Below are 24,202 nucleotides of genomic sequence, written 5' to 3' on the forward strand. Positions count from 1 at the left end.
CATCCAGCAGCAGGCACCAACAACAGTTAAATCAGCCAACAGTAATACCAACGGGACCTCTGCACCCCCCTTGCCGGGGGGGGGGTGGGGGAGTGTAAGAGGGGTACAGCGCTGATGTCCCCTAACCCTCTGGTCCCTTCAGAGGGGAGAAAAAACATTTTGCAGATTTATTTTACCTTGAAAAAAATCTCCCTGCACACACTGTTGTGACCACATACAGACTGAGAGCTTACAGTGAAGACAATAGAGTAAGGTATGCGCATAGACGCCCTCTAGTGGAGAATTAAGGCATGACAAAAAAACATTTCCTTAATGGAATACATAGGTGTTTTTAATACCCAAGTTTCTTCCCTTACAGATAAAACCTCCTGCTTCGGATACGAGTGTCAGGGCTGGCTTAGCCCTTCCTTCTCTGGGCTGGCTGCTTAGCTGTCGGCTAATTGCCAGCTCTCATCTCTATCGAGTCACCCAGCTGTTCCTGATTCTACCCGTCTGACCTTCCTACTTAAAGCTCACTTCATCTCTGCCTTCGCTTTGGTCACATCACAAGAAACCATCTCCTGTGGTTCTGTTTAAAGACTGGCTTGCTGACATCCCTTCTGGTTCCTTACCCTGCTTGCTGTTGCTCCACTTGGATCCCTGACTTCTGGCCTGGCTGATTACCCGATATGGTTATTGAACTCTGGACTGGCTGACTACTCAATCCAGTTACTGGACTCTGGCTATGCTTTGACTACGCTTTCTCGATTTACCTTTTTATTTTTTATTAATAAACAAGTGTGATTTAATTGTACTTCTGTCTCGGTCTGGTTCATGGTTTCTGACAACGAGGCCCCAGGTACCATCCTTTTAGGCCTTAGTGGGACTTTGGATGGATCTGGTCTTTATGGAGGCTATTTAAATCCAGGATTCCTCCTGGAGCTCCTCAGAGCACATCTTCACTCGTGACCAACACCTTAGACACTGGCAAAAAAAAAAAATTATGTGCTCCTGGAGGGAGGAGGGGTTATATAGGGAGTGAACTTCCTGGATTGGGAATAACCAGTGTCAATCACCTGAAGGTGGTCTATAACCCATTAATTACTTAAGGCTCTATGTTCCATGATGTACAAGAAACAGTGTTTTAGATATTTTTAAATGTATTTTTTCTTTCATTAAAAATGTTGATCTAATTCCGATGATATGTACCAGATTCAAAACTCTAATACTATATACAGCTCCTCTGTCTGTTAGCCTAAGTTCACATTGGTACGATTTGGCATGCCAAATTGGCTGCTATTTCCAACAATGGCACCGTCCGAATCTGTGCGTAGTAAACGTAGCAATTTGCAGGAACCCACACAGATATCTGTCAAATCACCGCTGCAGTCGGACTGCATTGCTGGGTTAGAAATCGTGCGAGTTCAGCTGAAATCACAGGATTTCTAACCCACTCCAATGTGAACTTAGGCTTATTCTCAAAGTAGCTTAGATATTTTGTTCCTTAACCATACAGTTGGCCATTTATATTTACAAACACAAGGAAAGGGGCGCCTCTGGATGCAGATTTCTTTAAAAGTACAAATTTATTATTATGCTGATAAAAATAAACTCACATTTTACATGAGTAAAATCATTTCTTTCTCACTCAAATTGAAAGGACTCTATATCGAAAGCTTTTATAGGGTAGTTTACGCAGATTTAGTCAAACTTTGTAATACTGCCTCAAAATCCAAGGATAATAATCTCTCACCCTTGGAAATAAAAGCACTAAACCGCCTTATGCAGACAGAAGACTTAGTAATCAAGTCTGCAGATAAAGGGGGAGGAATAGTACTGTTAAATAGGTCTGATTATATAACCGAATCCCTTCGACTACTTTCAGATAAAACTACATATATAAAGCTGACTCAAGACCCAACAACAGCATTTTCAAAGGAAGCTGGTGTCCTGATCACGTCTGCCCTTCAGGATTGAATTATTACCAAAGTGGAAGGTTCCTTCCTACGTAAGAATTTCTATCAGATTCCATATTTCTACCACCTGCCAAAAATACACAAAAACACTGAACATCCTCCTGGTCGACCAATTGTGGCCGCAATGGACAGTGTTACAACAGGTTTTAGCTGATACATTGATTAATTTTTACAGCCGATAGTGGTACAACTCCAGTCCTTTATCCGTGATGGCCTTCACCTTTTGGAACTCTTGGCACCTTACCGATGGGAGCCCTCATATGTTTGGCTCTCGATTGACGTTTGCTCCCTGTACACATCCATTCCACACACATTTGGACTCATAGCAGTGGAACAATACCTATCTGATGATCCCCTAATCAATATGCTCCAGGCGAAATTCGTTATTGAAGCAGTCAGATTCTGTCTAACACACAATTATTTAACTTTTGATGGTGATTTTTACCAACAAACTCAAGGAACCGCGATGGGAGCTAATTTTGCACCCTCATATGCGAATCTGGCGATGGGTTTCTGGGAATCCCGTTTTATCCATAAAAATAATCCCTATGCACAAATTTTTTTGTTCGGGAGATACATTGATGATGTGATCATCATCTGGGATGGTGCAGATGATCAGATCCTTATGGATTGTCATTCATATCAAACATGGATCCTAATGCTATGGCCTTCTTGGACCCAGAGCTTGGACATGAAGGTCATATCACCTCAAAAAACTACACCAAGCCAACCGAGGGTAATTCTTACTTGCACTTTGATAGCTGTCACTATCCAAAGTGAATTAAGAATATTCCCAAGGGCCAATTTTGTCAGCTAAGACAAAATTGTAAGAAGGATTGAGACTATATAGAGCTGAGCACAACTCTAAAAAACAATTTTTAGAGAAAAAATATCCTGAATCCTTGGTTCATGAGGCTTTTCAACAATACCTTCCAGAAAAATCCGCTAAAATAAATCGGCCCTCTCAAGATTTTTCTAGTAGATTCATAACTACTTTCCACAACAAACATAAAAGGTATGGAGCAAATACTACGGAAACATTGGGGGATCTTACAACAAGACCCACATTTAAGATCAGTGCTACCAACTTGTCTGACAGTAACCTATTGCAGGGCTCCAAATCTTAAAAATAAGATCGCACCTAGTAAATTTAGGGCACAAAAAAAAAACAGTAGTTCCTACGTTGATACCCTTAGTAGGTATGTATCAATGTCGGAAGGCACTATGCAAGACCTGTAAATTTGTCCGTCATGGGCAAAAATAATTCTCAAGTAAAGGCAAAACTTATGTATTGAAAGAATTTTTCAATTGTTCTTCCTACTTTGTGGTATACGGACTCAGTTGTCCGTGTGGCCTAATCTATGTAGGGAGGACTATTAGAGCACTTAGACAACGATTTGGGGAACATAGAAGACTGATAGAGGGAGGCACTGACCCCCATAGTGTCCCGAGACATTTTAGTCCAGTTCCATCAGGGTTCTACGGTGGGCCTAAAAGTCTGGATCATAGAACAGATCCCTAATTACCTTCCCCCGGCTGAAAGATTCAAGAAGCTTTGTGCCCGCAAAACTTTTTGGATCTACACTCTGGATGTTCTTTCACCAGGGGGTATCAACAATTGTATCGAGATTGCTACTATACTATAGTGTTACGTCCTGGTGTGTTCTACCATTTCTCTTCTCCATGCAGAGTTTTAATTTTAGTCCTTAGTTATACTGAGGCTAGGATATGCTTTTTTATAGCCTTTATGTATATATTTTTAAATAATTTCTTATATAAAATTCCCTTTATACATCTTTTTAGCATTAAACTGAAATATAGAAATATGGGAATCTTTTTTATATATGAAAATAGTGATTAATTCCCTTCTAAAGTACCCAATGGCCTATAGTGCATGCATGTGTGCTTTTTTTCACGCATGAATCTATGGAGATATATTCTCGTATCCCTATATTTTTAGATTGTATTTATATGTTGCAGGCACAACTATACTAACAAAGCTTAAGCTTATGTATTCCTGTATATTTTATTACTAATTTATGTATATAAGTCACACTGTTTATATGATTATATCTGTACATAAGCTGTCTAGAGCTAATAGAAAACAATACTGATATATTCCTCCTTAAATTTATGCCAATATGATTTAGGTCTATGAGGACGTTGCTTGAGCATTGTTGCAAGTGGGCAGAATATATCTATAGCCAATTTCTCTTCTGTTCCCTTATTTTCCCTCCATTATTATTGTTTAATTGAGAGACCTTTGGTCACTTCCCCTTCCCTCCCTTCTTTTTATTATTACGATTTATTATTACTTATTATTACTTTTTATCTCTATCACCATCATCACTTTTCCAGTAATTAGTTTTTGCTAATGGTACTTTTATTTTTTCTAATTTTTCCATTTTTTATTTTCATTCATACATTTTTATTTTTATTATTCATTTTATTTTTTCTATTTTTATTTTATTATTTCATTATTTTTTCTTAATATTTCTTACTTATTTTTCAATCTTATTTTGTTTCTTTAACCACTTTCAGACCGGACCATTTTGCTGGTAAATGACCAGAGGTCTTTTTACACTTTGGCACTGCGCTGCTTTAACTGGTAATTGCGCGGTCATGCAATGTTGTACCCAAACAAAATTTGCATCCTTTTCTTCCCACAAATAGAGCTTTCTTTTGATGGTATTTGATTGCCTCTGCGATTTTTATTTTTTGCGATATAAACGTAAAAAGACCGCAAATTTTGAAAAAAAATGATATTTTCTACTTTTTGTTATTAGAAAAATCCAATAAACTCAATTTTAGTCATACATTTAGGCCAAAATGTATTCAGCCACATGTCTTTGGTAAAAAAAAAGTCAATAATTGTATATTTATTGGTTTGCGCAAAAGTTGTCACATCTACAAACTAAGGTACTTTTTCTGGAATTTACGCAGCTTTTAGTTTACGACTGCCTATCTCATTTCTTGAGGTGCTAAAATGGCAGGGCAGTACAAAACCCCCCCAAATGACCCCATTTTGGAAAGTAGACCCCCTAAGGAAATTGATAAGTGGCATGTTGAGCCCATTGAATATTTTATTTTTTTGCCTCAAGCGATTGAATAATGACAAAAAAAAAAATATTTTTTTTTTTTTTTACACAAAGTTGTCACTAAATGATATATTGCTCACACATGCTATGGGCGTATGTGAAATGAAACCCCAAAATAAATTCTGCTGCTTCTCCTGAGTACGGGGATACCACATATGTGGGACTTTTTGGGAGCCTAGCCGCGTACGGGGCCCCGAAAACCAAGCACCGCCTTCAGGCTTTCTAAGGGCGTAAATTTTTGAGTTCACTTCTCACTACCTATTACAGTTTTGAAGGCCATAAAATGCCAAGATGGCACAAAACCCCCACAAATGACCCCATTTTAGAAAGTAGACACCCCAAGCTATTTGCTGAGAGGCATGTTGAGTCCATGGAATATTTTATATTTTACCACAAGTTGCGGGAAAATTACAAACTTTTTTTTTTTTTTTTTTTTTTTCACAAAGTTGTCACTAAATGATATATTGCTCACGCATGCCATGGGCATATGTGAAATGACACCCCAAAATAAATTCTGCTGCTTCTCCTGAGTACGGGGATACCACATATGTGGGACTTTTTGGGAGCCTAGCCGCGTACGGGGCCCCGAAAACCAAGCACCGCCTTCAGGCTTTCTAAGGGCGTTACAGTTTTGAAGGCCATAAAATGCCAAGATGGCACAAACCCCCCCCAAATGACCCCATTTTGGAAAGTAGACACCCCTAAATTTAGGGGTACACTAGTGAGACTAGGTAATAAATGGCGGGTGCCCTGAAACTATAAAAAAATAACTAACCAACCAGCGTCACCTGTAACAGTTATATGGTGATCACTGGTGAAAGGGTTAACTAGGGGGCAATCAGGGGGCTTTATGCGGTAGTATATGGGGGTCCCTGGCGCTATAAAAAGCTGCGGCGAACCTAAATACCTACCTGCCTAACTAGCGTCACCTGTGACACTAATACGGCGATCAGAAAAATGATCGCTTATTAGGCTGGGTTCACACTGGAGCGATGCGGAAACGCCGCGAATCCGCGGCGGGTTCCCGCATCGCATGCCTCCCGGCGGCAGTTCACACTGCCCTATGCGAACTGCTGGGAGTGTCAGTGAAATGTTACTGACACCCCCAGATCAGTTCGCATATCGCAGTGCGATCTGCAAACTCGGATCGCATGGTGTGAACACCCATGCGATCCGATTCTGCTGCGGGCCAAAAAAAGGGTCCCGTGCGAATTTGCGGCGGGTGTGGCGGGTGCGGCGAATGGCTGAACTCGAATCGCACAGAGATCGGATGTGATTTGCACTGCAGTGCGGTGCGAATCACATTCGTTCTCATAAACCGCTGCAATGTGAACCCAGCCTTAGTGACACTGGCGACAGGGGGTGATCACGGGGTTAAACCTTTATTGGGGGGGTTAGGGGGGTACATTAGAACTAAAGGGGGCTAACCCTAACTGCCCTAACATTTATTACAGTCACAAATGACACCAATGCAAAAAAAAAAAAAAAAAAAAAATGACATTGGTGTCACTGTGACTGGGGGGCAGGGGTAATTGGGGGGTGATCGGGGGGTAAAGGGGGGGTGTGAGTGTGCCTGGCATGTTCTACTGTGTGTGTAGAGTGTTGGTGCAACTCACCGATCCGCTCTCCTCCGTGTCGGAATGAAAAATACCGACACGGAGGAGAGAATACATCACTTCCTCTCCTGTGTTTACATTACAGGAGAGGAAGTGATGTCACGGGGGATTTCTATTCGTCGGGAGCGATCGCGAGGGGGTGGCCATGAATGAATGGCCGTCCCCTCGTCCGGGATCGCTCCCGAACAAATACCGACCGCCGCAGGCACCGGGCGGGGGCCCGATCGGGCCCCCGACCCGCGGGAGGCAAGGGACGTACATGTAAGCCCTTATGCCTGCCTGTGCCATTCTGCCGACGTACATCGGCGTGCGGCGGTCGGCAACTGGTTAATTTTTATTCATGCTCCGAATACTGTCACAGCTTCCCTAAAAAAAACACTCAGGAAACGCGTTGCCGAGTAGTGATGTCATCTCCTCGCGTCCCGCTTGTAACAGCACCTCAAGCCTCGTTCCAGTTTGACACATACTGCGTTCACTGTGGCTGGCATTTTTTATCGAAACAGTGGATATACAGGAAAGAGTGGCTAGGCGGACTAGGAGGATAATATGACTGATCGAATCATTGTGGATGGATTACAATGTTTTAATTACTCATGGAAAATGTGAATTCATTTTTATCAGCATAATAATAAATTTGTACTTTTAAAGAAATCTGCAAACCAGAGGCACCCCTTTCCTTGCGTTTGTATTCTAATGCCTGGAAATCTGGTTTCGGTTTCTCCTTGGTGGCAGCCCTGCGTGTGGAAACCCTTGGAAAGAAACTAGCTAACGCCTATGGGATTAGACGCCATAAATATATAATTGGACGTTTAAATTTGTATATGGATTGTTGTGAAGGGGGATCCCTTTCCCTGCTTTGTGTATTGTTCTAGGTGTTTTGCGCCTCTACTTGTCTTATATTTATATTTACCACTACATATAGTCAAGAATTGTTTTTTTTTACAGTTTACATATTAACTAAACTATACATCACACTGAGGTTTTTATCCAATCAAAACAATATTCAGCCAACTAATTGATTATGAAAATAATCTTTAGTTGCAGCCCTACCCAGCACACTGACCAGCCAGCTATAGGTCATGTGATATTGGCGCACGTTTATCAAAACACAATTTTTTTGTAAAAAAAATACACTAAAGTAAATTTTAGTGCACACAAACGTATATGATACCCAATGTTTTTGTATATATAAAATATGAGATTGTGACAAATTAATAGATACTCAATATGTGAAGCCTTAAAGCGGAACTAAACCCACAAAAATACTCACCACCACCCTCTAGTGATGTGGACATTACGTTCTTTATCACTCGCTGTCATCTTCTTCCCAGTTACTTTCAGGCTTTTGGCAGGTGGTGGAATGACATCACCCCGCACATGCGCACAGGAGTTAATCATTCTGGCACAGCTGGAGTGCGTAGAGCATGTGCAGCTTAAGCCCCGTACACACTATCAGATTGTCTGCTGAGTTTTTTCTTCAGATTTACCAAAACCATATAATATGAGGTCAAACCTTAGTTTCAATGTATATGCAATCAGGCAGGCCCTTCTACTACATGGTTTTGGTAAATCTGAAGGAAAAACTCAGCAGACAATCTGATAGTGTGTACGGGGCTTTTGTGTGCATTTAACAGAAGACTGCAAGCAGGCAGATAAAATAGGATTTTTGTACTCGCCGTAAATTCCTTTTCTCTGTAGTTCACCGACTGACACAGCTCCTTTATTCTTGACCATTGGGTTGTTACGCCCCCGTCAGGAGAGGGCTAGGCAGAACATGTTAACATGTACAAAAAAACAGAACTTTCTAGTTCCGCCCAAGGGGCGGTCTCTTCCGTAATAACCCTCCAGCCTGCTTCCTGCAGCCTCAGTATGTCAACAAGCAGTATAACATAAAACAATAAGAGGGGAGGGTGATGTGTCAGTCAGTGAACTACAGAGAAAAGGATTTTACGGCGAGTACAAAAATCCTATTCTCTTACGTTCACTGACTGACACAGCTCCTTTATTCTTGACCATTGGGACCTCCCCAAGCAGTATCATAACGAGGGGTGGGAAACCGCATAAAAGAACTTCACCCACATTCAGAGGTGCCCCTAGAACAAGGGAGTCACCACCTCATCTGACCGAATCAGAACTTGCGGTAACAAAGCAACAGTGCATTATACTCAAAAGTAACTGTATTTTCTTTAAAACAGAAATAGTGCAGAATTGCAACATTACACGGCCGCCCACAAACTTGCAGCCAAGCAGGCATTAGACGATGCGCTTACATCCACTCAGTAGAACTTGATAAAAGTGTGAACGGAGGACTAAATCGCCGCTTTACACACCAAAGCGACTGACAAACAATGTCGGAAGCCCGAGAGACCCCAATTGTCCTGGTAGAATGGGCCATGGCAGGAAAGTGGGGCACCTGCCCCTTCAAGGCGTAGGGCTGTACCACATTTGTCTGACCCACCTGGAAATGGTGATCAATTAGACCGCCATACATCTGTTCCAGACCAGCTACCGAAGCAAACATAGATCGAACTCCCGCAGGGGAGCTGTGGCAGACAAATATATATGATGATATGATGAGATATGTCCCATTGTGTCAATATCTCCTTCTACGAGACTCTGGTGGAAAGTGGGCGTACGGTGCCGCCTCGAAGGAGGTCACCATAAGACCCAGAACTCACATGCAAAAACGCAGCGACAACCACCTGCGGTTCATCGATAATTTTACAAAGGACATAACCACAGGGAAAATGGCTGCCGGACTACAGCAAAATGAAGTCTCACCATGCTTCTTCATGGTCACACCAAAAATGGACGCCAAGCACTGTATGCAATGAGAGACAGTGAAAACAGGCAGAGGAAATGGTGGCAAACAGCACTACAGCGATCAGCAGACACAGACCACTAGATACCCAGGGGAGAGGCCTACAGACATCCAGGGCACAGCTATCCAGCGCAGCTCCCTCCCCAGGTGAGAGCCCCCCCAGGGGGCCCCTGTCTACGGCACACACACCGCTCAGCAGCCCATACAGCAACCCCCACAGGAAGGGGGGGATAGGGACAGGGAGAGAAGAGAGGGAGGTGAGGGACCCCCGAATAGACCTCCCAGGGAATGCCCAGATGTTCAGCCCCACCCAGGCAGGGAGAGCTGTTTTTACCAGTCCCGACAAGCTGGGGAAAATTCTATTACAGACCCACTGTCCGATCAGTACAGGGTGGCTGCTGGCCCAGCACACTGACGCAGACATCAGTGCCCCGGAACATTACACTCACTGGCCGCCCCTGGAGCTGGGGGGCATGTCGTGGCCGACCCAGCGCGGAGCTCTGGTCTGCACACGCTCGCTGGCTAGACTGGGGAGACTACAAGGATAAGTGTATCCAGCCTGTCACCCAGCCAGCTGTTGATAGCAGATCACAGGATCTTAATCTTGTGCAAAAGGCAAACCTCTGCAGAAAAAAATCCAGGGACTGATGGGCCCACAGGGTTCCTAGGTCCTTCTCCTTCACTAGGCAGAAAAAAATCTGAGGCTGCAGGAAGCAGGCTGGAGGGTTGTTACTGAAGGGACCGACCCTTGGGCGGAACTAGAAAGTTCTGTTTTTTGTACATATTAACATGTTCTGCCTAGTCATCTCCTGAAGGTGGCGTAACAACCCAATGGTCAAGAATAAAGGAGCCGTGTCAGTCAGTGAACGCAAGAGAAATATTTGTTACTGTGGAAGAGACGTTGCATGTGGTTGTACAACTGCCCTGTTGGGATTTTTGCCACTTTGATCAGTATTATTCTTACAGTGAGGAAGCCTCCTTGCTGTCAGAATATAAAGGATCAGCAGGAGGATTCCCCCTTACACATCAAGTGCATGGATGGGGGAATCACGTAATTTATTTTTTCCCAGGCGCAGCCCTATTTAGTGGTCTGGGTTGTGTTTGTGGTACTGCCCACAGAGGCATCGGTTTTGCAGCTTAACCACTTGTCGACCGCTGGCCATTATAGGACGCCCTGGTCTTTCAGTGGTGATATCTGAATGATGCCTGCAGTTGCAGGCATCATTCAGATATTTTTTTCCACCAGCAATTCCCTTAACCGTAACAACAATCATAGTGGCTGTTCAGCTGCTTTATCGTTCTTAGTTGGCTGGAGGGTGATTCTACTGGGTCCCACGTATGATCTGCGATCCGGAGAAAAAATTTGTCACTGGCGAAAGTTAGCCATAAGATTTCCTAGCGACAGATGGTCTCTGGCAATCTCTATGAAGCTCGGAGGACCGGGTGCTTCGTTATGACATCATGTCTGGGCCGGCGTAAGTAAACAACACCGGGGAGACGGCAAGAAAGCATCAAATCGTTAATTTTAAAGAAAAATCTTTTTATCCGATGCTTTCCAGCCTGGAGGAGAGATGTGGAGTTTTATAGACGCCACATCTCTCCAGAAAGAGGAGCGATCACGCACAATTCCTATTACAAGGGATGTTTACATTCCTTGTAATAGGAATAAAAGTGATCAAAATGTATTTATTTTATTTTTTTAAAAGGGAAAGTGTAAAAAAAATTAAATAATAATTTAAAGTGGAAGTAAACCCTCCTATTGCTTTCAGCCAAGGAAGTTGCCATCTTGGCCTTTGTTTAATCTTCAACTGTCATGATGCTGCACACGTGATCAGTTATGACACCAGCCATTGGATGGTTTGACAGTTTGGTTGAGAGCACAACCAATGTGACAGATAGCATTTCCGGCATGCTGGGAATGTAACTGTTTTTTTAAACTTATTAAAATCGATGGGTTTACTTCCGCTTTAAGCACCCCCGCGAGCTCGCACGCAGAAGTGAACGCAACGTTCAAACCACACGTGAGGTATCGCTGTGAACGTTAGCGTGAGAGCAACAATTCTAGCACTCAACCTCTTCTGTAACTCTAAAAATGTAACCTGTAAAAAATTATAAAAAACTTTGCCTATGGAAATTTTTAAGTACTGAAGTTTGGCGACATACCACAAGTGTGCGTAATTTTAAAGCATGACATGCGAGGTATCTATTTACTCGGCATAACATCTAACTTTGTTTTTTTTTCTTTTTTGATTTTTTTATTAATGAAAGTGTATTTATTTTCCAAACAAATCGCATTTAAAAAATTCCTGCACAAATACTCGGTGACAAAAAAAAGTTGCAATAACCACCATTTTATCCAGAGTCTCTGCTAAAAATAAATAATGTTTGGGGGTTCTGAGTAATTTTCTAGCAAAAAAATGATGATTTTTACATGTAGGAGAGGAGTGCTGGAATAAGCCTGGTGGATAAGTGGCAAAAACATGGCCCAGTCATGTGTTACTGCCGCAAGCGTACACGGGGCCTAAATTTTCTCTCCAATCTCACAATATGGCATAGCTCATTCTTATTGCTAACTTACCTCAGGGTGATTCTCACACTTTTTGAAAGCACGTTTATATATTCTCGGAGCACTTGAAGGATCGATGAGAGTAATTAAGCTACTTAAGAGATTTGACCCTGCAATAATAAAATAAAGTCACTGTAGAAATATTTCTTAGAAAATTAAAGCTCAGCATAACACTGCATTCAAACTAGATAGATAAACATGCTTAACAAAATGTTACCCAAAATGTTTTAGAGGAGTCCTAAAAAGTCCCATTTTCAGCTAATGCTAGGTGCCTAGCTTCAGTAATTTAAAGAACAACCCTGCAGTGAATGAAAAATCTGACATTTCTCTATACTTGCCAGTGACACAAAAAGCATTTAAAGCCCAGCTCTGGACAAAGTATAAATGATCCCTTGCGCAGGTAGTGGGGCTACGTCCATACTGCAAGGGTTAATTTTGTTTAATTTTTGTCTAGGGCAGAGAAGAACTAGTTTTACTTACCTGATTATTATAATAAAGGATTTATATAGCACCGACAGTTTACGCAGCGCTTTACATTAGGGCAGACAGTACAATTACAATACATTTCGATACAGGCGGAAATCAGAGAGCCCTGCTTGTTAGAGCTTGCAACCTAGGAGGGAGGGTCAAGTTATACAAAAGGGTACCTGATCCTTTGCTCCCCTGCCAAGCAGTGCTTCCCCATGAGCTGGCGAAAGACCGTATGCCCTAGACCAGGGCTGCCCAACCGTTTAAGGAGCGAGGGCCACTTTAGCGACTTGGTAACCGGTCGCAGGCCACAATGAGCGTAACGGGCGGATGGCAGGTCTGTGTCCACTCTGCATATGTAGAGTAGACACAGATGCAGCCCGCTCTACCCTAAATGGCCTCTTATCTGCCCAGACAGAAGGGGACAGATCCCCTTCTGTTTTTTTAAGCAGATCGGATTGCAGATGGCGGGTGTAAGCAGACACGGGTCTGTTTACATCTGCCGCTCTATAGAGGTGAATGGAGAGTCCAATTAGGTCCGCCCGAAAAATAAACAGGCAGACCCGGACTGATTGTGTTAAAGGGGCCTAAGGCTCTTTTCACATGGATGCACAGCGTTTTACCTGCATCTCAACTGACCTTGATCTTCACTTCTTCCTCAGGATTCCTGCAGCTGGTTGCTGCTGTCCCCCAGGTGGTTATAACTGGTAGCTGCTGCTGGCTGTCCTCCAGGGCTGGTACTGCTGTTGGGTACTACGGACAGGTGCTGGTACTACTGGCTAGTACTGCTGTTGGGTACTGCCTGCTGGTACTGCTGGCAGATACTGCTGGCTGGTAATACTGGTGGGTACTGGTACAGGTACTGCTGGCCGCTACTGGTACAGCTGACTGGTACTGCTGGCGGTTACTGCTAGCTGGTACTGATACTGCTGGCTGGTATTGATGGTGGTGACTTCGGTACTGGTGTCCCCGGTACTGGTGTCCGAGATTGCGGGCTCCCGTGCATTAGTGTGACAGAAGACAGAAGCATACAGCTGCAGTAGAGAGCATGCTTCCTGCCACAGGCGGAGTACATTTGGCATCACTCCATCTGTGAAGGAGCCAGCACTATACAGGAAGCATCGGCTCCGCTTCCTTTAGTGACAGCTCTATTCTTTTCGCCGATGCTCGGAGATGGCAGGTCGGGAACCCGCGATCTGGGCTTGCTGACCCGCCATCTCAGAGCAAGACATGGTGGGCAACATCGGAGGGCGCCATGGGTGGTTGGGCACCCCTGCTCTAGACTGTATTTAGGCATCCTTACAGTTAGGAGGAAAAGCATTTGACCCCCTGCTGATTTTGTACAATTGCCCACTGACAAAGAAAAGATCAGTCTATAATTTTAATGGTAGGTTTATTTTAACAGTGAGAGATAGAATAACACGTCTGATTGCTTCTGTGGACAGGTGTTGTCTATACAGGTAACGAGCTGAGATTAGCAGCACTCTTAAAGGGAGTGCTCCTAATCTCAGCTTGTTTCCTGTATAAGAGACACCTGTCCACAGAATCAGACTCCAATCTCTCCACCATGGCCAAGACCAAAGAGCTGTCCATGGATGTCAGGAACAAGATTGTAGACCTACACAAGGCTGGAATGGGCTACAAGATCATACCCAAGCAGCTTGGTGAGAGGGTGACAACAGTTGGTGCGATAATTCGCAAATGGAAGAAACACAAAATAACTATCAATCTCCCTCAGTGTGGGGCTCCATGCAAGATTTTATCTTGTGGAGTTTCAGCGATCATGAAAATGGTGAGGAATCAGTCCAGAACTTCATGGGAGAATCTCATCAATGATCTCAAGGCAGCTGCATAGTCACCAAGAAGACAATTAGTAACACACTACGCTGTGAAGGAATGAAATCCTGCAGCGCCCACAAAGGTCCCCTTGCTCAAGAAAGCACATGAACAGGACAGTCTGAAGTTTGCCAATGGACATCTGAATGATTCAGAGGAGAACTGGGTGAAAGTGTTGTGGTCAAATGAGACCAAAATCAAGCTCTTTGGCAAACGTAACTTATCGTGTTTGGAGGAGGAATGCTGCCCCTGACCCAAAGATGAACATTGGCACCATTAAACATCGGGATGGAAACATTATGCTTTGGGAGTGTTTTTCTGCTAAGGGGACAGGACAACATCGCATCAAAGGGACGACGGACAGGGAAGGGGTTAACACTAGGGGCACTCAAGGGGTTAAACGTGTGCTCCCTCAGTATGTTCTAACCGTATGGGGATAGGACTAAGGGAGGAGACATATCGTTGTTCCTACTTAGGAAGAAAAAAACAACATGTCTCCTCTCCCGATAGAACAAAGATTTCGTGCACGCGACCACGCACATTGGGTCCCCTGCTGTGCAGCAGGCATGTCTCCAGTGGCGCATGCCCTCTGACGGCTCTGAAAGGGAAACCCGTATGGGGTTTCGGGCAGGGGTGCTATTCTAAATAGACGTGAGCCGGTCGGGCACGGTTAAAACGCAAGTCAATTTATAACTTTTTTTAAATGCATTTTTCTGGATTATTTTATTATTCTGTCTTATTGGTAAAATAAACCTAATATTAAAATTAGACTGATAATTTTTTGCCAGTGGACAAACGTACAAAATTAGCAGGGGATTAAATACTTTTTTCCCTTACTGTATGTCCAGAGCAGGGCTACGCATCCTGTTCTGATTTTGATGTCAGGACCCTAAATCTAGAGTACAGGGAGCAAAAGCTGCGGGGACCAGTCTAGCTGCAGGAGGAGCTAAAGGATTGGGTAAGTGCATTTCCTTTTATTGTGCCCCTAGACAGAAATGAACCCTTGCAGTGCGGGCACAGCCCCAAAGGAAGGAATACTTTATTTGCTCAAAGTTGGGTTTAAGTCAAAGCATCAGCATGACAGCCAGGCAACTAGCATTTTCTGAAGTAGGTAACAATGGCAGACTAAATATAAGTAACAAGTTTCCATGCTTAGGAAATGGGTGAACTGCAGACTCCCTAATTAAAAACTTCACCTAGGTGAAATCCAGAAAATGTATAAACTCAAAGAAAGGGAAAGTGGCGCTGTTCAGAGGTGGTGCACGTAAAACGTGACCATATAAAAAATATATATGAAGTATAAATATCCACTAATGACCAACGTAAAAGATAAAATAATAAATAAATGGTGAATTAACTGAGCTATTCTAAGAGCTCTATAATTGCCAATTTAAATACGTTCAATCAAAGGGCCTTACATGGCCTTAGTAGGCCTTTTGATGGACCGTATTTGGATTGGAGATATGCTGATTGGCTACAGCGGCACACCCAATATATAGCGGCATACGGTGTACCAATATGGCAGCGCCTAAGATGACGTCCGTGTGAAGAAATGCGTCAGGCAGGACATAGCTGGTACGCAACATGCACATCCTGTTTTCCAATAATTCCTGTTTTTGCGAGTACGCTGTGTGGAACGCACACCGGAACTACGGAACTCCTTTGTTTTTTATGCCAGTCGGAGCATTGGAGCGCCTTCTGGGTTTTTAAAACTACCTAGCAACCTGTTTAATAATAAAAATATTCATTTGTTCTACGGATTTATACTATGAGGTTCCATCTTTTTTTTTTTTAACATATGTCAATGCCTGTTGATATTATAAACCATATCACGGAGGTGGAAAGAAACTGAAGACCCCATCCCAGCATCCACAGAGGAGCAAAACCTGCCTGGATAACCGGATCTACTCCATTTGGATAAACACTGTGGACCAGGGGAAAAACCCGGAAAGGGGGACACCGCGATTCGGATATAACAACTACGCCTTTTACCCCTGCAGGGGTGAGGCACTCTGGTGAGTGCAGATACAAGAGGGGAACATAGAAGGAGGGGAACATAGAAGGAGGGGAGCACCGAACAATCACTTTATTTTGTGCTGCATGGATTACCATTACAAACTGTCACTTTTTGGATTGAGCACATCATAAATTCTCTCTTTTTTCTGGATATATATTAGTTGTTTCACTGCTGAGCAATTTATGCACTTTTGGATTTAGCACGTCACTTTATTTTTGGTACTTTGCCCATGGACATTACTGATATTTGAATTTTGATGAACTCATGATTATATTTCACATCTACTTTTTTATATTCATTGATACACATTCCTTATTTTTGAATGTGCATGTCACTTTAAAAAAAAAAGAGCAATTGCACTATATAGAGCTCTTAGAATAGCTCAGTTAATGTACCATTTATTATTTATCTTTCACATTGGTCATAGTGGATATTTATACTTCATACTAGGGGTGCACCGAATGGCTATATATAAGAAGAATTATATAAAATTGTCTTATATTATCATTAGTATTCATATTCAACTGAATCGTTAATTTTATGAATAAAAGAATAGTCCAGTAATGTAAATAACAGTATTTTAATAAAGCAACCCAAATAAATTGGACAGTGGACACAGAAGATAAAATCATAAAATCAAATAAAATACAAAATTATAAATTAAAGTTACTACAGCATATCCTGCAGTGCAGACTGCAGTCAGTGCACATTGAACCATAACAAAATTTTATTTTTATATTTATATAAAAAAAAAAAATATGACTAAGACTAAGAAGACTTAAGTCTTAGACTTTATTCATTTTCAACTTAAATCAGGAGAACTAGTAGTAATTCAGTTCTCTCTCCCTAAGGTGTCACCGGCTGCATGTGCAATAAAAGTGTATGTATGTAGCTGCGGGTTACATACATAGTCATACAGTAGACCACACTGTTTTCCGGCCCCCGGTTATGAGCGGAGACATCCCGGAACACAGACTAGGCTACAGTCTGGTCTACAGCAGAGGTGCTCAGCCAATCACAGCAAGCAAGCAATGTAGACTAGTCCAGGGCTTGACAAATTTGCTTGGAATCTAGGAGCCAGCTTAACAAGTTAGGAGCCAAGTTTTTTTTTTTAATTGCATTTTAGTGTAAATATGAGATCTGAGGTCTCTCTGACCCCAGATCTCATATTTAAGAGGACCTGTCATGCTTTTTCTATTACAAGGGATTTTTACATTCCTTGTAATAAGAACAAAAAGGGACACTATTTTTTTTTTTTTTTAAAGAACAGTGAAAAAAGTATGAAAGCGGTGTTCAAACCACACATAGGAGGTATCGCCGTGATCGGTAGAGCGAGAGCAATAATTCTAGCCCTAGACCTCCTCTAACTCAAAACATGCAACCTGTAGAATTTTTTTAAATGTCGCCTATGGAGATTTTAAAGGGTAAAAGTTTGTCGCCATTCCATGAGCGGGTGCAATTTTGAAGCGTGAGATGTTGGGTATCAATTTACTCGGCGTAACATTATCTTTCACAATATAAAATAAAAATAAAAAAATTGGGCTAACTTTACTGTTGTCTTATTTTTTTTATTAAGTAAATTATTTTTCCCAAAAAAATGCGCTTGTAAGTGCGCTGCGCAAATACGGTGCGACAGACAGTATTGCAACAACCACCATTTTATTATCTAGGGTGTTAGAATAAAAAATATATATAAAGTTTAGGGGGTTCTAAATAAAGGGAAGAAGATAGGCAGGTAATAAAAAAACCGGCAGAGGAAGCTCCATTAGCATTGCTGGTTGTCATACCAACGGCCACCACAAGAGGGCGTCAGATTCCAGAGGGAATCATAGGACCGCAGAAGGCCTCAAAGCCGCAGCCTCAATTACTGCCCGCCGGCGGAGCGGCCCGACGCGATTACGCCGGGGGGGTCCACGGAGACAGGATACCCCCAGCTGTGCTGCCCCAGGCGCCAGGTCGCTAATTCTAGTCGCAAATGCGACCTGGCGCCCAGGTTTTGTCGAGCCCTGGACTAGTCTGTTTTTTTTGGAAGTCTCCACCCATATCTGGAACACAGTGTGGTATAGTGTATAGTACTGGAGTATGTAGACAGCCACAGACACAGAATACACAGTTTTGCACATGCAGTGGGGTGAAAGCTTAGGGAGAGACAGACAATGACTGACATAGTTTGTCCCAACAACAAACTATGTCTAAAGAATAACATAATAAGGCAGAAGGCTGTTATATATTTTACAGATACTGTGAAACAGAATAAGTATGCTAAATGCAATAAATAATAATTATTTTATTTTCAACTTGAGAGAACTGTAGTAATTTTATTTTTTTCCCCCTAAGTTCTCTCCCTAAGGTGTCAGCGGCTGCATGTGCGATAAAAGTGTATGTAGCTGCGAGTTACATACATAGTCATCCAGTAGAACGCACTGTGTTCCGGACCCCGGGTATGAGCGGAGAGTACATCCCGGAACACAGTCTACAGTCTGGTCTACAGCAGCGGTGCTCAGGCAATCACAGCAAGCAATGTAGACTAGTCTGTTTCTGGAAGTCTCGGCCCATATCTGGAACACAGTGTGGTAAAGTGTATAGTACTGGAGTATGTAGACAGCCACAGATAGAGAACATACAGTTTTGCACATGCAGCAGGCTGAAAGCTTAGGGAGAGACATAGTTTGGCACAACAGCAACAAACTATGTATGTGTGTACAGTACTAAAGCTGGAGTTCTCTCTTAAATTGAAGAAGTGCAAAAAACTGTAGAACTACAATGAACAACTAATGGCAGTATGGCACAACTAGACAATTGGAACATACTGGTAGTCAGTCATACTAGGTTGTATGTTCCAATTGTACAATAGCACAGTCCAATGCCAATTCATTTACTTTGTTCAACAACATGTTAAATGAATTGGTCTAGGCTACGGATTTATAAATCTATTTCAGTAAAAGTGGCAGATTTCACTTTAAGAACAAAAATTGTTCAGCTTTCTCATAGGAGAGAGGGTTTCTCTTCTTGTCAAGAATATGAGATGCTAGATTGAATAGTCTCTCACTCTATGTACTGGTGCTTGGGGCAGATAAATATCTGCGTGCAATCTGTGCAAGCAAAGGAAAATGTTGTTTATTGATGCGCCAGTATGCAAGGGGATTGTCACTTCTGGCAATAGGCTGTTCAGCTAAATAAATGTCCAGCTGTTGGGTAGCTGCACTTGTTGTGGCACTGCTATGGTCCGGGGTGCATTCATGTAAAATTTCTTCAAACATATCAGATATGGAGGGAGTGTGTTCCTTTTCACTTGTATGCAACCATTTCTTCTCACTTCCCTCTGTGCTACACCTCAAAACTCCTTCACCAGATGCCTCCACCACCTCCATTTGTGCCTATATCATTTCCCGTGTATGCTGCTTTTTTCCTCAACATTAAAATAATGCTCTTTAAATCGAGGATCTAGAACTGTTTCAATGCAGTACAGAGGATTGGACTTGGTGTCTTGAAACCGGTTGGTAACGGCCTCCAGTAGAGTGGTTTTAGCCGTTTTTACGCCATGGTCTGTTTCTATCTCTTTTCCTAGCAGACGTTACAGTGCGGCAATCAAGGGAATAACGTCAGAAATGGAAGCATTAGTTGAGCTTATTTCTTTTGTTAACTGTTCAAATGGAGATAGAAGAGACAAACTATTTTCAACTAACATCCACTGATGTGCACTCAGTGTTGCCGGCAGCTAGTAATCTGCAATGTATGCAGCTAAAACACGCTTTTGTTCAAAAAGACTTTGCAGCATATAGTAGGTGCTGTTCCAAAAAGTGGCTACATCTTGCTGCAGTCATTTCGGTGGCATTCCAAACTGTATCTGCAAAGCTTGTAATCTGGAATAAGCAAGCGGAGAATGCTTAAAAGTGACCCACAATTTTTCTTCCTTTTGATACAATATCATATATGGTGCGCTGACTCAGCAATCCTTCATTCGCAGCCAATTGCAGCATGTGTGCCATACACGGTATGCTTTTAAGTTCACTGTCCTCCATTGCCTTTGCCATGTTCCGCGCATTATCTCGGACAAGCAAATGCACTTTAGACTTCTCAATGTGCCAAGTGTCAAGCATGGATTTTAAAGTGTCAGCTATTGCTGCTGCAGTATGTGATCCAACAAACTCACGAGCGTTAAGTGGGATGCTTTGCAATTGAAATTTGTCATCTATCCACTGCGCTGTCAGGCAAAGCATGCTCGTTGGACTGATGTCTGAACTTCAAATGTCGGTAGTAAAACTGATTGCTGTGATGTCGGTAGGCATGAGCTCTTGAACGTGTTTTCTAACACTGCAAAACAATTCAGGTAGATAGGTATCTGCAAAGTAGCGTCTGCTTGGTAGTGAGTAACGCGGCTCAATATGTTGCATGAGCAAATCCAAGGAATGCAATGTCCCCCACAACAGAGAATGGCTGGTCGTCTAATGCAATTGCATTATTTTATCTGTTATGGCACGAGCTTTGGGACTGTCCCTTGCAAATTTTTTAACCTTTTCAAAGACCATGGCCACAGATGGTTTTGAGCCTGAGTCACTTTTTGGTATTGGCACTGTTTTCTTGTAATCTGAATGCTGAACTGGATGATGTGTTTTCAGGTGGTGTATCAAACCTGTTGTTGAAAAATGCCTTAGCACTGTACCCCCTCTTGAAATTTCTGCTGAGCAAAGACTACAGATTGCAAATTTGGGGGTCTTCATCAGAAACTTTAAAATATTTCCACACTGCAGACATGGTCCACCTTTGCTGGTAGCGCAGAATAATAGCATAGAATGATCTATAGTGGGAGTGAAGAAATCTGAGGGGGGGGGGGGGGGGAGGACAAAATCAATTTAAAAGCTAAACCCCAGGAGGCAGCTTTAAAAAATAAACTATCACTTTTTTTTTTTTTAAACGCTGCAGCTCTTGCCATGCAAGGTAGTTATGTCTGCACTGCAGTACATCTGACTTGTACCAAAAAGATAATATAATTGCACTGATTAAATTTCATTTGACATGGAATGGATTGCTTGCAAATTGCAATTGCATGCTATATTAAATTTTTTTGAGCTATTCTGTAGTATACTATAACTTCATGCGCTTGTTGTCATTGAATTTGTCAGCGTATTATTATAACAAAGTTATACATGATTTGTTGAAACACGACAGTACGCAATATATAGTTATTATATATTTATTGCGTACTGTCATGTTTTAAAAAATCATGTGCTTGCTGTCATGTCAGTGTGTACTGTATATACCCCAACTTTCTTACAACTAGCGCCGCCCTGCTAGATGTAAAAACTGTGTACTGTATATAACTAATAACTAACTATACTGTGACAAAATGACAGATTCAATGACAAGGGCATACATTTAATTTTATAGTATACTACAGAATAAATAGCATGCCATTCCATTTCAAATCAGTTTTATTATATATAATATTATTTTTGCTACAGGTCAGAAGTACTGCAGTGCAGACAGACAGACATATTTAATACCATACTGCATGGCACAAAGGCCAAGTAATACATGTTTGACTAATATGACAGTTTCAGTAGTATAGTAAAATAAAATTAGTTGGATTGTTTCTGTCGGTTTAAGTAAGGCAAAAAAGGCAATGCATTGCTCACCGGCGAATAGTAGTAATGGTAGCCATTCAGGAGGGACAGTGCACACTCTTGTACTTGAGTATGCTATGTGCAGCACTCTATGAAGCCGTCTCTCGGGTCCCAGCAGCGTCTCACAAGCACGAGGAGCATCCGCAGGGAAGGTGCCAGAGTCTCAGCAGGTAACTTGCTTACGAGTGCAGCGTCTTATCCACGAGGAACGTGCAAGCCGCCCACAGAACGAGTGACGTCACCCGAAGTTTCTCCCACCGCTACTGCGCATGCGTGATTTTCGGCGCCATTATCGGCAAGAATTCTCTTTCAGCAAAATGCAGAAAAAGCCATATTCGGCCGATATGTTTCGGCGACCAAAATTTTGATGCATCCCTACTTCATACATATTTATAGGGTCACGTTTTACATGCACCACCTCTGAACAGAGCCACTTACCCTTTCTTTGAGTTTATACAATGGCAGACTAAATATTTCTCATGACGGGTTTGTTGGTTCAATGCAACTGGTGTGATGGAGGTTTACAGCAGACAAAGGCTTAAATGGGGAACTCAAATTCTCTATGGACAAACTAAAGAAAAATGGAAGGCGAAGGGTCTATCACAGAATATCCACAATAGCAAAATGGGAGAAAGATGCAAAGAAGAGCAATATTTAAATATCTTTACCCTTATTCCTTAAAAGAGAAATATGGACTTTAAAAAATAAATAAAATTAAACTCGCCAAGGTGGATGCAGTGTCAATCCAATGCTACATCTGTCCTTCGCTGTCTCAGCAGTGAGAACTGAGAAATCAAACACTGCTGATCACTCAGTTCTCCCCCTCCACTGAGCAGGAAGCCATGACGCTCAGCCTCCAGCTCTCTGCTCTCCCCTCCAATGATCACTGGAGCACCGGGCTCTGGAGGGGGCGGGAGCAGCTGGCTCGGTCTCCCAGCAGCTTGCTGGTCCTGGCATTTGGGTGGATCTCGACCATATGGTCAGGGTCTTTTCAGTGACGTCAGTTGCCAGCAGACTTTAGCTGCTGTCAGGTGAAAAAAACAGGAGTGTAAAACTAACTGCACTCCTGTGACCTGCAGGAGAAGTATAGCCAAAACAGCTTTCTCTATACTTCTCCTTTAAGTGTTTTCCTTTTGACAAAGAATTAAAAAGTGAACACGCTACACCCTCTCCACCCCCTTGCTGCACTTACACCGAACACCTAACAGATTCGGCCGGCAAAGAGTAACCGCCCACAAAGATGGCCAACCCTCGGCTAATGTGCCCGGCATCACCGGAACACGTCCGGTGAAATCAGGCGTCAACAGAGCTGCCGACACAATGCTAAGGGCAGCAACTATTGGCAAGAAGGAAATCTCCAGTGCGCAGATGTCAAGGGGCAGAGCCAGCCTCTCGATCAGTGCGCATAATAGCGCTGTCCTTACAGGGAGATATGCTTACCGGATGGGGATAAATAGTCTCAGTGTGCCGGGATGCGCAGACAAACCACAAACTGAAAAAAGGGGAGAATAGCTGCCTAAGTAACTACATCAAAAAGTTGGAATTATGAGCGTTAAAGATGGTCATTTTATGTGAAGTATAGTACATGTAACAAATAATTCAGCAAATAAAAGGAAAATCTCGGGGTCCCATCTTTACATACTTCTAAAACAAAAAAAATATATACATAATTCAAAGTAAAACGCCAGTGAAAAACATATTCTGAACATAATATTAACAGATAAATATGAGAAAAAGCATAATTGTATAGCAAAAAAAAATCACATTATTTATAAAACAATCTCTAGTTGAAGAATACATAAGAAGACACTAAGTGACAGATAGGTGAAACACGTGCAAATATATGGGTATAAATATATTCTATATATTGTTTTATAAATAATGTGATTTTTGCCATTTGTTACATGTACTATACTTCACATAAAATGACCATCTTTACTGCTCAGAATTACATCTTTTTCATGTAGTTAGGCAGCTATTCTCCCCTTTTTTCAAGTCGTGGCTTGTCGGCACATCCCGGCACACTGGGGCCTCAGGTTTGGTGTATTTATCCCCATCCGGTAGGCATCTCTCCCTGGAAGGAGAGCGCTGTTATGCGCACTGATCGAGAGGCTGGCTCTGCCCCTTGACATCTGCGCACTGGCGATTTCCTTCTTGCCAGTAGTTGCTGCCCTTAGCGTTGTGTCGTCGGCTCTGTTGAC

The 24,202-nt window shown here is 42.5% G+C and overlaps 1 protein-coding gene across 5 annotated transcripts in view; it reads right to left on the minus strand.

Moving 5' to 3' along the window:
- TIMM21 (translocase of inner mitochondrial membrane 21) overlaps window positions 1-24,202 on the minus strand; it is an 83,795-nt gene that overhangs the window by 45,752 nt on the left and 13,841 nt on the right. For all 5 annotated transcript variants that reach the window (XR_013277639.1, XM_077492373.1, XM_077492372.1 and 2 more), the window contains one exon: window positions 12,069-12,166. Coding sequence is in view for 4 of the 5 variants with exons in the window: in XM_077492373.1 (XP_077348499.1) it covers window positions 12,069-12,166 (98 nt within the window). In the remaining variant the exon portion in view is untranslated. The remainder of the gene's footprint in view (window positions 1-12,068; window positions 12,167-24,202) is intronic.

This window comes from Lithobates pipiens, unplaced genomic scaffold, assembly GCF_037356315.1.
Source record: "Lithobates pipiens isolate NorthernLeopardFrog02 unplaced genomic scaffold, aLitPip1_a1.2 Scaffold_19, whole genome shotgun sequence".
In the NCBI taxonomy this organism is placed as follows: domain Eukaryota; kingdom Metazoa; phylum Chordata; class Amphibia; order Anura; family Ranidae; genus Lithobates; species Lithobates pipiens.